This window comes from Emys orbicularis, chromosome 6 (genome assembly GCF_028017835.1).
Source record: "Emys orbicularis isolate rEmyOrb1 chromosome 6, rEmyOrb1.hap1, whole genome shotgun sequence".
Classification (NCBI taxonomy): Eukaryota; Metazoa; Chordata; order Testudines; family Emydidae; genus Emys; species Emys orbicularis.
In genome coordinates this window covers 41,419,449-41,435,143 of record NC_088688.1, presented here as the reverse complement: position 1 = coordinate 41,435,143, position 15,695 = coordinate 41,419,449, and the positions used below count along the sequence as shown (strand labels likewise).

Here is a 15,695-nt window from a genome sequence, read left to right as displayed (position 1 = left end):
GCATGAGTAATCCCATTGATCTCAAAGAGGCCTCTTGCATGCCTAATGCAGAGCTGCCAACTCTCCCTAATTTTTAATAATTCTCCCGATTTTTAAATGTGATTACAAAATTATCAAATCAGATATAAATCTACGAATTTTGCAAATATATCAAAAAATTAGGAAGATTATGTATGTGTTGTGTGTCATTCACCACTTGGGTCTGATGAACACAGTGCTGCATCTGCAGGGGTGTTCTTCTCCACTGCCAGCACCCCTGTGCAAGGGTGCCTGCAGCCTAGCCGTACACATGTCAAGTGCCACCATTGTGTCAGTCGGGCTGGGAGAGGCTTGCAGGGTAGCTCCTCAGTTGCATGGGTGAGCTCTCCTGGCAGGAGCCCAAAAAGTGGCTGCTGCGTAACCAACTGCCACAGGGAGCACGGAGCTCAGCTGAGAGCACAAGCAGCATGTGGCAGGGATGACATGCTGGCATCCCTGCAACTTCTCCCTCAGCATGACTGCCAGTACCTGGGGCTGGATGGGCACCTCTGGGTATGTGACATTGCAAGCAGTTGCTTGCAGCACCAGTAAGTAACCACCACCCATCAAGCACTGCCTACATCTGGTATTGGTGCCTCGTCTCCATGAGCCAGCTGACACTGGGCAGCTACTCCTCTTTTACCCCCAACCCCACCAAACAGCCCCCTTCATTCCTATCTCTTATCCCCCAACTCCACCCTAACAAGTCCCTTTCCCAGCTTTCTGAAACCCACCTAATCCTTCTTTCAGCCCAGCCAGCAACTCCACTTCAGCATCCAGTGTCCCACCGTCCCCTGGGGGCAGGATGACTCCCTCACAGCATACCATGAGAGAAATTTCTGAGGACATTCCTGTCTCTGTGGCACATGCAAAGACTGCAGAGTGAGGATCATTCTGATAGGAGGCAAGCTGTGACCATTTTGAATGGGTTGGCACACTGCAACCAAGCAAGCCACAGGCTGCGTGTTGCATTCTAACCGCTCTGTGTGCCCCTGCTGGCACACTCCAGGTATCTAGAGCACAGTAATATAGTCCAGCAGGGTCTATGGGGGCAGTTGGAGTGCAACACACATCCTGTGGCTTGTGCGGTGAATCCAGCACCCCAAACCCCACTGACAAAATGAGCCAAATATGGCAAAATAAATATGGAATGGTTTTAGAAATGCTTGCAAAGGACCGAGGATATAGCCAATATCGTGGTCAGACCTGATCATGGCTGTTGATGTTACTAAATGTTACTTCAGCTTGTACCGCTGTTATTACTCTAACATTCACAGAAATGGACCTAAAATGCACTACAAGTTTTCATGGTCCTACCTGAGACACCCTATCTGTATTTGGCTTTGCAAATTTGGCACTTGAGACCGCTTCAAGCAACCTCCTTAATTTTTTTCATAAACATCCATAAAAGTCTAAGTGCAAGGTTAGCATCTCTGCTAATGTTGAAGCATGTGATTCAAGATTGGGGTCTTAATATGGTCAGGCATGAGAATTAAATTGAAAATGCAGGATAACTCTCCAGTCTCAAAAGACAGATGCACCCTTTTTGTCACACACAGCAGTCTGAAAGTTCACGTTACAAGAAATATTTTATATGTCAATTGTACTTGTGGGAAGGAAAAAGTATACTTTTTCCCATGTGGTGATGGCTATCTTGCTTAAAAGTGATGTAATTTATGATGCTGGTTAAATTTGTCACACTACAGAATCGGAACATAATTTAAGAAACTGTAAACATTTAACACCATTGGTCTACCAAAAATAAAGTCAAATCTTTTTTTTTTTTTTTTTTTTTTTTAATTTTGCAAGTATAAAAACTTCTTTAAAAGTAATGTTTGAGCTAACATCCTTAGGACTTAAAAGTAGCAAACCAATAATTTCTCTTTGTACAATTGTTTAAAATGTCTCCCATGCTGATACTCCATATGCCAATTCTAGCCTTAAGGCAAATCTTGAATCCAGTGCCCAGCCCAAGAAGTGAGATGCTGGGCAGGGGAGCAGGAAGAAAAAAATCACCCAAGGCTGCAGAGTGTCTTTAGAATCACTCCATGGAGGCTGCTGCAGCCCATAGGCTAATATAGTCTCCACATCCCCTTCTCCCATAATGCAAGGAGAACCCATGGAGGAGGGCTCTGTAGCACAACGGGATGTGTGTGCACCCCTTTGTGGCTCTTATCAAACATGGTCTCTGGTGCAGCTGAGCCTCAGAAGTGATGCTGTCAGGGGACCCTCCACAGTCATGGAGGAAGGAGGTAGGATTTGGCCTTATGTCAATTTTTATAAGTTCTTCCTCCACTCCAAAGTTGGGGTTTATCATAAATCCTGACCATCCTTAAACTTGTAAGACTCATGAACTGGCTCTATGTTACAAATGAAGACAACAGAGAGTCTTGTGGCACCTTTAAGACTAACAGATGTACTGCAGCATAAGCTTTCGTGGGTGAATACCCACTTCGTCAGACGCACGTATTCACCCACGAAAGCTTATGCTCCAAAACATCTGTTAGTCTTAAAGGTGCCACAAGACTCTGTTGCTTTTTACAGATCCAGACTAACATGGCTACCCCTCTGATAAATGAAGACAATTTCAAATGATAACATTAAACATTAAAAAAGGAAAACATTTAAAGAAAATCCTATGGCAAAACTGAATTTTGTTTCTTGAACATAGTAAATGTATTTGGGTAACCTCTAGAGGCTTAAACTAAAAAATATTAAATTGCAATATAAATTAAGAGTAAACATTAAGGCACTATGGACTGAACTCTTAAAACAAGATTACAATGTTTTTGCAGTAATCGCATGTTTACATCTCTTTGCCCAGAACTTTAGAAAATTTACTTAAAGGCATTGATCTTGTGATTTTTCTTACCAATCTTAGACAAAGAATGAGTACTTTATACTCCCATTCATGTTTAATAATAAGATGTTTGAATTAATAAAATGTGAATCCCATTCTTGACAGATGTAACATTTAATATCTTCTTTTCAACTTAGTTTAAGAGAAACATTCATTTATGTTTAGAGTTTACATTGAATTTGTTGCTGAATATAGGATTAAAATATGTAACTTGTAATATGACGACTCAACATTTTTAAATTTTAAAAAATCAGTTTATTCATTACTCTGAATTATTTGCATTGAAATTTTTCTTTGTCAATTAAGATTCTTTTCTGACTGTGTTAGAATTTGAACATCTTTTTTGCTGCTTTTGTAGAGTCCAGCTGAAGAACCAACTGTACAACTGGTAACGTTACATGAAATTTTAGAGGTAAAATGGTTTTGTGTGTGATGTCATTTTTTTTGTTTCTTACAATGCTCAAAACCGGCAATGGTATATAAGCAAAATGAATGATGGTGTGTGATAATATAATTAAAATAACTAAGATAATAGAAACAGTGTTCAAAAAAATCTTACTGGGTTCCTCTTTTAATCCCCGGGGCACCCAAAGTAACTTTCTGGTACTAAACTCTTTAAAAATGTAAGCATAATTTAGCAAACTGATCCTACAATTTGAATTGGAAAATTATAGGCTTTTAAACTTCTAATTTTAAGATACAACGTCAAACTTAAGTCATTTTTATATTCACTACTTTTTAAGTCAGGTTTTATAACTCTTAACTTAATGGTTCACATTAGAAAATAATATTAAAATGGTTTGGTTAAAAAAAAAAACCCTGAACTAAAATGTTAAACTTTTATATTTTGTACTATTTGCATGTACACGGTTCTGAAATATAATGCAGCAACAAGTCAATTAATTTCTAATATATTCATATTGTTGGGTTATTTGATTTGCTCTATAGGAATTGATAGGTCTGTTTTTAGTATATATATTTTTTTTAATTGCCAAGCAGGCTCCTATTGTTGAATGGACACTCCTATTATAATTTGTAAAAACCCAAATAAATTATGAATTTGCAAGGCATAAATCTGATAGAGCTAAAAAGGTCGTTTGGATGACAGCACCTTCTCTATCCTAAACTTAGTATTTGGGAATACAGGTTTTTTTTATAGGGGTCTGTGTGAGCGAGACCGCCATGAAAAACAGCAGTTGTTCTGAGGGAAGGCCTGCGGAATTATAACATTCTGGTGTTTAGATGCTAAAATCCGGTCACTATGACATTGTTATGCTTTACTTGAAAGTGCAGACTGTGAGTTTTTGTACTTATGTCATTAACTTCAACTTCATGTTACATGCCTCAAGTATCTCAGCAAGCCTTTTAGTGCCAAATTAGGTAGGGCTTGAAAGCAAATTAGAAATTAAAGTAGCCAAATGAGTTAAGTCCTGTGGAAATATAATTTCAAAAAACATATACCTTAAAATTACTCTTCATATTCCCTTAACTAATTTTAAACACCTGCAAAGTACTAAAAGACCCAGATGTCTGATTTCTGTTTGAAAGAATAAACTAGTCCCAGAAATTCAGACTTGTTTTTAATTTTAATTATCGTAGCCTAAACTTTGAGTGTCACTGATCTTTGTTTTATGTTTTTGTTGAGCCATTTAGTGCTAGTTTCAGTGCCTGTTAAATTTCAAAACTGTTGTCTTAGAGAATAGTTTCTTAGAGACAAATGCAAAGTGAGGCACATTTTGCTTTTGTGATCACAAATTTAGGGTTTATTGTTTGTGTAAATCTAAGCTATTCCTATTCAGAACTGGGACCAAATAATGTATCCATTCCCATCCATGTTTCCACAATTCATCCATGTTTACTTTATCTTTTCAAATTATCAATGTATTGATTTTCATTTATGTGGCCCTATAAAGCGTCGTCTTTGAGTAGATGCAGCCATGTATTTCACTTAGGTGTGTGCGCGCCCAGTGCACCAGAGAGGGAGAAACTTGCTTACCAGTACCCATAGAGAGGTGCGCTCACACCTTGTGGCCATAGCACCTCCCTGGCTTCACAAGGCGGCGCCACCCCAATCCTCCCTTAGTCCCTTCTTATCCTCCATGGCTGGAGTCAGAGCTCTGTGTGGTCTTAACCTCACAACCTCTCAATTAATTTAGTTTTTCCCTTGTAGTATATAATTAGTAGTACCATAGTGTTAGTTATGTTAGTGTTAGAAATGGACTCAAGTGACTCAGGACCTTCTCCTGAAACAGCAACTGCTGGAGCAGGCCATGCGGCCTGCTTCGGTACTGAAGCCCTCATCAAGTCAGAGATTGCCCTTGGGTTCCAAGAGTGCTGCCGTTTCACGTTCCGGAGCAGGTGCCTCTGCAAAGAAACAGTGGAGCTGTTCCCTGTTTACTTTGCCAAGGAGAAGGTTGCATAAGACCAATCAAAACCACTCCAGGTCTCAGGTGATTCTTCCACTTCCCAGGAAAAGCAGGAACTAGCACAAAGTTGGTGCCAGTGTATAGGATGGCACAGATACCTCTAACCCTTCCCCGGTATCGAGTAGGGAGGTTAGAAACACTGTACTGTTGACTCTTGTTCTGGCCACCAAGCATCTGTTGAGTCCAGTACCGATGGGGGAGATACTGGCATTGACTGTTTCCACACCAGCAGCGTACCAGGCAGCAACAGATCTCCTCTGCCCTTTGGTCCCAACCTCTCCTTTGGCCCAGGAGTTTGCCATGTCTGCGTCATCTATAGCCCCATCGATTGAACAAGCTGTTGAACCCTTGGGTCTGTCAGCACTGCACCCCAATGTTCCCTTTCCACAGGTTATGGAAGCAGGTCCAATGCCAGGATTGGTACAGGGGACCTTGGTACCAGGAATCTCCTCAGCACCACTGCAGTTGGCACCATGTCGGCTTTCACCACTCAATGTTGGTACTGTCAGACACTCGGGTATCACTGCTGATCAGGATTGACACCACTTCTGGCACCAGCATGCTCGGTACCAACGGTACTGCTTCCATTGGCAGCGCTGCTTCCTGCCTCGTTCTGGGGATGGACAAGTCCGATCAGTTACTTGCTCCCTCTAGTTTTTCTCTGTCCTCATCCCTGGGATCCTGAGGCTTCTCAGCATCTGAGTCAGGGTTGTCATCCTCTCACTCTCCATCACCTCACCAGCCTCAGGGGGAATTGATGGATTGGTACACGTCTCGTGGTCAGGACAGAGGCTGACTACCAATGCCTTATCTATGCTAGTGGCCTCCATGGAATCTGTGGGATACTCCTTTATTGGTGAGGTCCTACACTTTGTCTTGCTTGAAGGCAAGATCTCCAGCCAGGGCTTTGGCAGTGACTATTGATCTGCCACAGGCCCAGGTATCTGTGGTCCTCTCTGTGGAGCCTCCAGAGTCATCCTGCCACGGTCTATCAGCCCTGGAACAGAATCTGGTTTTGGATCAGTTAAGGACCTCCTCTTCATCTTTGGATGATTCTGTGCGGCCTGTCTTATTCTCCTCTTCCGTACCAGAGAATTTTAATGCATAGCAAGACCTTTTGTGGTTTGTAGTTGCTTCCGTCGGTTTTCAAGTGGAGTTCTTGCAAGAGAACACGCACAAATAGTGGATATCCTGTTGCCATCTGCCCCTGGGAGAGTCGCCATACTTATCAATTATGGGCTTCTTGAACTGGCTAAGGCACTCTGGAGCATGCCAGCTTTGGTATTGCCTGCGGCTAAGTACATAGAAAAGCTCCATTTCAGTCCCGTATGGGAATTTGAGGTGTTTTATTCTCATCCGGTCCCAAATTCCCTAGTTGCAACTGCGGTGAACCACAGCGCCTGACAGGGCAGGTTTATGTCCATCCCCAAGGATAGGGACTCTAAATGATTGGCCCTCATAGACAGGAAGATTTACACCTTCTCTTCTTTAGAGATGCAAATTGCTAACCAGCGAGCCTTGTTGTCCAAGTACGATTTTGTTCACTGGACAGCTATGTCAAAGTGACGCAGACTCCAAGGACATCTTAACTAGACCTCGCAGACACCTCGGCTAGGGTGATGGCCTCTGCGGTCACCAAGAGGAGGGCAAAACTGACAAGATGCTGCAGTCCTTCAGTCCTTGGGGATGTACATGCCGGCAGTGTAAAGGCACCAATATGGCATTCAACAGCAGCATTGTCTACAGCATACATTTGGCCAGCCTGTTCCTCCTCCTTGGCAATGGAACTACCCCAGAAAGAGGGATAGATCCCACAGCAGAAAGCAGTTGGGCTCTGAGTTCATCCAGTCCACATGCCCTCCCAGTACCCATTTTGATTCCTTGTTCCAGAGCACTGTTTCAGTCATTGCTTCCCCTCTCCTCATCCTCCCCAGTTTGGGGACAGGCTGGCCTGTTTTCCTAAGCACCATCAGATCAGGTTATGCCATCCAGTTCCTCTCCACACCTCCACTTCAGGGACCCCTCTCATGAGATACTGCTCCTCAAACAGGTCTGCTCTCTGCTGGTTTTGGGAGCAGTGGAGGAGGTTCTGCAGGAACATCAGGTCATGGCTTCTACTCCCAGTACTTCCTGATACCCAAAACCAAGGGAGGTGTAAGACCCACCCTTGACCTTCACAACCTCAACAAATATATCAGGTCCATGAGTTCCTAATGGCCACTCTATTGACCATTCTCCCTACATTGTCTCAGAATGACTGGTTTGCTTCTTTGGACCTTCAGGATGCCTACTTTCATGTGCGGATTTTGCCAAGCCACAGAAAGTTCTTTCTATTTGTCATGGTGGAACGCCATTTTCAGTATGCAATACTTCCATTTGGCCTCTCTTCTCCTTCCCCCTCAGGACTTTACCAAATGCATGGCCGTTGTTACGGTGTATCTCAAGAGGAAGGGATGACTGGTTATGAAGGATGGATCCAGAGAGGAAGTTCGTGCTCATGTCAGCACCACACGGCGCTTGCTCGACCATCTGGGTCTTATCCTCAACACGGGGAAGTTAATCATGGCTCTCACTCAAAACATTAAGTTCACTGGGGCTCTGCTAGATTCCATGATGTTGAAAGTGTTTCTGCTGACCTACTTTTTTCAGACAGTTCGCCATCTTTGCATCAGTCTGCAGTCTCAGGCTTCCACGACAGTTCGGACATGTCTGAGGGTCTTGGGTCACATGTCCACTTCCACCCAGGTGATTCAGTTTGCAAGCTTGCGCCTTTGTTCCCTTCAAATGTGTCTCCAGGCAGTCTACCCATCCTACTCTTCATCATCTAGACAGACTGGCTCATCTTCCTCCACTTCCTCAATTTCCTCCTTGCAGTGGTGGATGCATCCAGAGAACGTTTGCCAAGGCATTCCCTTTGTCCAGCCCTCACCAACCAGGATGCCTCACTAATGTGCTGGGGGGGGGGTGCACCTGGGGTTGCTAAAAGTACAGGGACTGTGGTTGGAGCAGGAGGCATCACCCCATATCAACATGTTGGAGCTTCGAGCCATTTACAAGGCAGGTCACACTTTGAGACTGTGTCAGAGACTCAGTGGTTCACATACTTACTGACAATACCACCTTGATATATTATGTGAACGAACAAAAAGGGGAGCATACTACAGCTTACTTTTTCTAGCAGGAATCAGGCTGTGGTAGTTCTACATTAAGGAGAACATTACTCCAATAGCCGTTCACTTACCTGAGGTTAAGAATCCTCTCCGGACCATCTCACAAGTATTTTTCTCTGAGTCATGAGTGGTCTGAAGAGAAGTGTCCTCTGGGTTATCTTCAAAGCCTGGGGCATCCCAATGATCAACCTGTTTGCTACAAGGGACAACAAGAAATGTCGTCCCTTTTGCTCTTGAGGGGGCCTCGGTCCTGGTTCCCTGCCCAACGCTTTCCTCCTCAGCTGGCAGTCGTCTCTCCTCTATTCTTTCCCCCGATGCTGATCACCTCAGGTCATTCTCAAGCTTATGGTGGATTGGCCCAAGCTTATTCTCGTTTCCTCAGCGTGGCCAAGACAGTACTGGTTCTACCACCTTTTCTCAGTATCTGTTCAGCCTTCCATACTGCTTCCTCCCCATCCCAACTTGCTCACTCAGAACCAAGGCTTCACCTTCCATCCTGAGCTCAGCTCCCTTCATCTCATGACATGGCTGCTACATGGCTGAATGAGGAGGAAGTGTGATGTTCAGTGGCTGTCCAACACCTCTTCCTTAACAGTAGAAAATCCTCCACCAGAATGGCCTATGTGGTGAAATGGAAGCAATTTTCAGTGTGGTCATTAGCTTGTGGAATCCAGCCAATGCTGGCCTCTATCCAGGACATTTTGGAGTATCTGCTGCATCTTTTAGTCATTGGGGCTTGCATTTAGTTAATTGAAAGTGCATCTGGCATTTTATCATATTGGTATTTCATCTCTCCCCCCACCCCCCTTTCAGTCTTCTCCAATACCACGATAGCCAGATTCTTAAAAGGGCTTCTTTTTCTACATCCCCCCCCAGACCAAGAGCCGGTTCCTCTACAGGATCTTAACATGGTCCTAGCGGCCTTAATTGAACCTCTGTTCAAGCCCTTGACATATTGTCCCTTCCCGCTTTTGTGTCAGAAAACTGCATTCCTGGTAGCAATAACATCTTCAAGGAGTGTGAGAGAGTTGCAGGCTCTGAGGAAAGAATCTCGTTATATATACAATTCTCCAAAGACAAAGTGGCTTTACGACTGCGTCCAAATTTTTTGTCTGAAGTGGTTTTTCAGTTTCGTTTGAACCAGGTGGTATATTTACCTGCATTCTTTCCTAAGCAGCATTCATCTGTGGAGGAGCAGTGTCTCCCTACATTAGATGTCAGGCGATGTCTAGCCTTTTATCTGTACAGGCCTAAACCGGTTTGTGCTTAACCTCCTTCGTTTGCGTAATGTGCAGAATGCATGAAGGGTCAAGCGGTCTTTTCACAGATGATCTCCAAATAGATAACATCATGCATCAAGACTGCATATGAAACAGCTTCAACTAATCCCCATCAGTGGGTGTGAGCTCATTCTTCAAGAGTCAAGCAACGTTCATAGCATTCCTGAGTGACGTTTCCATATTGGACATTTGCATGGCTGCTACATGGTCATCGATGCATACATTTGCGAACCATTACACCATAACCGCATCTTCCAGGGTTGAGGCAAGCTTTGGTAGAATGGTCCTGCAGTCCTTGTTTAGGTAGACTTTGAGCACTGCCTCCTGCGGAGGACTGTTTGTGAGTCACCTAAGTGGAATACACAGCTGCATTTACTCAAAGAAAAAGAAATGGTTACTGGCTGTAAATGTGGTTCTTCTAGATGTGATGCAAATGTGTATTCCACAAACCACCCTCTGTCCCCTTTTGCATCAGAGTCTTGATTCTGGGCATTCAGTGTGCAGGAACTGAGGGAGGGTTGGGGTGGTGCCCCCTAATTTAGCCAGGGGAGGAGTTACAGCCACGAGGCGTAAGTGCCACCTATCTCCAGGTATTGCTTTGCAAGTTTCTGCAGCTCTGGTGTGCTGGGCATGCAAACGGCTGAGTGGAATACAGTCTGCATCCGTGTCTGCATCACATCTTGAAGAACCACACTTACAGCAAGTAACTGTTTCTTACTGTATATATTTTTTGCTATAGCGCAATACCAATAGTGACAACTATTTAATTGGAATCACATACATTACCATGGCAAAGAATAGGTATAAATAAAAAAAATAAAAATTAGTTAAACCCACAGTCCACTGTGGCAGCCATTCTTAGACACTCCTATAAGTGTTACATTATATTTTTATCTTTGGATTTAACTTCATTTTGTATAGCAACTTTGCATAGACTCCTGCTTACGTGTTCCATTACTCCCCCTATAGGAACATGTAATCCGCCAATACTGTTCCCTTAAATTCCCTTTGTAAATTTTTATCAGAAGTGCCTCAGGCCTTGGCTACACTGGCGCTGTACAGCGCTGCAACTTGCTGCGCTCAGGGGTGTGAAAATGCCCCCCCCCCCAGCGCAGCGAGTGCAGTGCTGTAAAGCGCCAGTGTAATCAGAGCCTGCAGCTCTGCACGCTCGCTCGCAGCGCTGCAAGCTATTCCCCTCGGAGAGGTGGAGTACATACAGCGCTGCGAGAGAGCTCTCGCAGCGCTGGCGGCGCGACTACACTCGCGCTTCACAGCGCTGCCGGGAAGTCCTGAGTGTAGCCAAGGCCTCAGTAAATTTTCTTGTGCTGCTTCAGATTCTAGGGATGTTGCATGTTTCTATGCACAGTATAACATTCCTCCTTCAAATCTCTTCAGTGATGATACCCACTCATGTTAAACTAAGAATTATTTTGAAAAAGAACTAACATGATGCTTATGGTACAAAAACAAGTATAAATAATTTAAATAAAATCAGGAGAGAGAGAGAGAGTGAATGATGGTAAAGGTTATTTCAGAATATGGGTGTTGCTGAGAAGTCTCGCCAGCAACAGTTTATGAAAGATCATGAATTAATATTGTGAGAGATGAATAGAAGATATGGGGCAGGGAAGTACAGAGCAAACATTTTGGTAGATAGGCTGGAGCAAATCAGTGGAGTGTTTTGAAAGAAGGAAGGCAATTTTGATCTGAATATAAAATGAATGAGTCACCAATGAGGGTATTTGGAGATGAAGATTATGATGTATCTTTGTATTGGGAACAAGGCAGGCAGAAACATTCTGTATATGCTAAAGTCTGGAGAGCTAGAACTTGTAGAAGCCATAAAGAAGGGAGTTGCAGTAGCTAAGGTGAGTAGAGATGAAAGCATGAGAGGATTTAGGCTAACATGGCTGTCAAGGCCGTGGTGTTCACAGACAATATTGTGAAGATGGCAGTAGGCAGATTTACAAATATATGGGCTCTAAGATCAAGAACAGAGACACCAGGCTGATGATCAGATTGCATTTGACTCCACTGTCTTTAAAGTCTAGGTCAAGAAGGAAAAAAAAGATGGAATTGTTTGTGGGTACTTACCTTGCCTTGGGAGGGACGGAGGGATTTGTTTGAGATACATAACTGAAGGAAGTTGATTAATACATTGATTCACTTGCTCAAGACAAGCAAGTGCAGTAGATAGCGAGGAGATGACAAAGCATTAAAGATGCGAAAAGATATGCATCTTTGAGTATCATAACTGTAAAATTAGTAGTTAAGGTTAAAAGTAAATAGAAGATGATTGGAAAAGGGGAGCCGAAAGCCAAAAATAGAACCTTTTGGGACTCAGAAAGCAGTTTCTTGGCTCATGGTCAGATAATGGAAATTCCATTGTTTTAAGTCTGAAGAAAGGTGAGGGAGAAAGGAGCCTTTGTTGGCAAAAGAGATCACTTGGGGAGTTATATTGCAGTGAAATGAGAGAGAGGTGGTATCTGTTGGAGGGTATGAAAAAGAGAAAATATCTAAAATGAAGGTTTGTCTAACTTTCTCTCAAGCCTGTTAAACAAATACTAAATCTTAAATTGCTACATTGTCTTTGTGGGCTTTTATTTTAAAAACCAAATAAATTGCAGTTACATTCCATTATCTTTTGACTGAATGGCTTGCATAACTATATACATACCTAAAATCCAATATATGCTTTTGTTTTATTGGGGGGAAATTAGAATATTGTTGAATAAGGGAAGATAATCAACTTTAATTTTATATTCAACAATTTCATACTTTAAAAGATCAATTAAACATTCTTTAATGAATAATTTCTATTTGGAACAGGCTTTGTATCTTTTAGGTAAGCAATTCTTATGACATCAATGTGTTCACCTTTCCTTGATTAAAATTGATTAAAATCAACCTATTTTATGCATATTTTGAATCTCATTCTCTTGATCTTCCAGCGTCTTATAAACAAATTAATGAGTACACCACATGAACCATATTTGACAATCAATGACTCGTTCTGGCCACCTTATGTTGAACTGCTGCTGCGGTATGGAATTGCACTGAGACATCCAGAGGATCCAAACAGAATACGCTTAGAAGCCTTTCATCAGTAAAGACACCTTTGTGACTATTTAAAAAACAGAAATGTGTTGAACCAATACTCATACTTTAAAAATATATTTGTGTGTGTGTGTGTGTATATATATATTCTTTGTGATATTTTATCATAAGTCTTTGGGTGTTAATCTTTTCTGCTTGGACAATATTTTTTGACAAACCATACCTGTTTTAAGTGCAGTTACTTACAAAGCTTGTGAAATGACAAAACTTTCTTTTAACTTCAAATTGTGATGGCCATTCATCCCATTAGTTTTTGTCTTTATGATAGGTGTTACAGTACTGTGAAATTAGGTAGTGCTTGTATTCTGGAAAATTTTCAGACTGCTTAGATAAGACTCAAATTCAATTGCAGACAAAATTATTAAAGTTGATTGGTTTTTGTTGATTAATTAAAAAAATAATGCTTTGCACATGGCATATTTGTTTTCTTATGTAACACTCCCTCAGGATTTGTCTACACTATCACTTTTGTTGGTAAAACTTTTGTTGGTTGGGTGTGTGGAAAAAAAATACCCCTGACTGACAAAAGTGCTGGAGTGAACTACTATCACTTGTTTGCTGTGGTTTAATTATGGGAGAGCTCTGTTCTGTTGGCATAGATTAGCTACATGGGAGACCTTACAGCAGTGCAGCGGCACAGCTGTGCCACTGTAAGGTCTGTAGTGTAGACAAAGCCGCTATGTGGCTCCAATCCTCTTACTTCCTTTTAACATTTATGCTACACTTCTGTGCTAGGCTTGAACTATCCCAGTTCAGTTTGTAGGTTTGAAGATTAGCAGTGTGAATTTTAAAAAATGAAGAAATAACTTCTTCTCATTTGTTGCATTCAGGATGCCTTGTGACCAATGGCAGAAATTAGTGTTGGGTTTGAGATAAACATTCAAGAGAATCCATAGGTCTTTTTGTGCTGAAAGAGTTGGAAATTGCTCATCATGCAACTGTGGGTGGGTGGGTTGTGTGTGCGCGGGTTGTGTGTGCGGGTGCTGGGTGGTGTTGGTGGGCTGAGATATACAGGAGGTCAAATTTGATCAGAGGTCCCCAAATTGTGGAGCGTGAAGAAATGTTCATGGGTGTGTGGTGGGCCTGGGCAACGGGGGGGGGGGAGGGGTGGGGGGGGCAGGGAGGGAGCCCCTCCCCCCAGCTCTGCTCTGGCCCTGGCCCCAGCTCCTGGCCCCATATCTGACCCAGTCCCCAGCCTTGGCCCCAGGCTGGGAACGGAGCCCCAGCCAGAGGCCGCAGTAAGGGCTGGCAGCTGGGTCCGTGGCTGCATGCAGAGCCACTGTTACCGTAAATTTTAGACGCCAATTAAATTAGCCTACAATAGCACTTCTAATTTAACAAGAGGGTAACAAGGTTGTGGCCCGCCTTAAAGGAATTGCCAGGGTGTTATCAGGGAACTTATCTCCGATCTGCAGAGGGCTCCCCAGAGCAAGCTAGGCTTGCTAACCCCTGAAAGGACACGGATACAGCCTTCCGCTCAAGGATTGACACACACACAAGCAGAAATTCTTTGAAAACATAAGGATTATTTATTTAAAAGAAATTAAAAATATTAGTGATTTTAATAAAGGAAGAAAAGATACATAGGATTTAATAAAACACAAAAGAATTACATTTAAGAATTGTACAATAAAGCGATGCAGCAAAATAAGAGAGAGACTGCATAAAATATCTAACACATACTGAGAATACAGTAGTTCCAATGTAATAATCATATAAAGATCCTGCATACACAAAGGCTTTAGTCTTAATGTTACAATCTAATACCATACTTAATACAATGCAGTATACGCAGCCTCTATATGCACATATGAGAAACCATTGTCACAGATTGAAAAACAATTTACTTAACACAAACCTTAACATTTAACACTAAACATTTAGCATTTAATATTTAATATTTATTTAACATCCTGTGAGCACTGGCCAAGTGGTCGCAGGATGGGTACGGGAGATCTCATTCAGGAGCAGGCATTCAACTTTATTAACAGACACACCCAGGCACTCTTTTAAACAAAACAAAAAAAATAACATAAAATTAGACTTACACTCTCACACCAAAATCCCTCTGACTCATCTTCGGTCCTTCTGCTCTGTCTCAATGGTACCAGTGCCGGAGATGGTGGTTGCTGTTATTTCTGAAAGTCACTGTGGCTGTGTGTCTTGAAACTGCTGGTGGTTGCCTTTACAGGTAACTGTCTTCCGGTGGCATAGCAGCCTTAAAGCTGCTGCCTTCTAGAAGGTTCAGTTGCTGCTGCTGCTCCTCCAGGTAGCTGCTTGATTGAGCTACTATGAAAGCCGTTGCCATGGTAACCTTTAGAGTTCTGCTGCTTTTTCCGGAACTATTTGTTCTTCTCTTCAGGTAGCTTTTGTTCTTCCACAAAGCTTCAAACCCACTACACTCACTCTGCTAGCTGTCGGCCTTATATAGTGGTTGCTCTTTAAAGGTCAGCTTATCTCAGCTAATCAGTTTCTAGTTCTTCTAGCTCCACCTCTGACATCATCCTATTTTTAGATACAGAGCTCTTCCCCTATGATGCCATCTTTGGAAAGCTAAGCTCCTCCCTATGATGCCATCTTGGATAGAGCTCCTCCCTCTGACCATCTTCAGCAAAGCAAAGCTCCTCCCTTTGAAGATGGAATTTTCCACTCTAAATGTAAACTGCGTTATCCCCATCTCCACCATTTTGGTCTGCCATGTTGGATTTTTCTAATTTTAAACTATCATTAATTTCTACTTATTTAAAGCCTTAATCTTAGAACTAATTACTGTTTTATGCAAATCAAAGTGTCCTGATACTATCACCACCTTAATTATGTTAAT

The 15,695-nt window shown here is 42.5% G+C and overlaps 1 protein-coding gene across 2 annotated transcripts in view; it reads left to right on the top strand.

Annotated features, from left to right (window-relative positions):
* CENPK (centromere protein K) overlaps positions 1-13,280 on the top strand; it is a 51,661-nt gene extending 38,381 nt beyond the window's left edge. For both annotated transcript variants that reach the window (XM_065405985.1, XM_065405984.1), the window contains 2 exons: positions 3,237-3,290; positions 12,706-13,280. In XM_065405985.1, coding sequence (XP_065262057.1) covers positions 3,237-3,290; positions 12,706-12,864 — 213 coding nt within the window. In that variant the 3' untranslated portion in view covers positions 12,865-13,280. The remainder of the gene's footprint in view (positions 1-3,236; positions 3,291-12,705) is intronic.
* Positions 13,281-15,695: the final 2,415 nt, after the last annotated feature.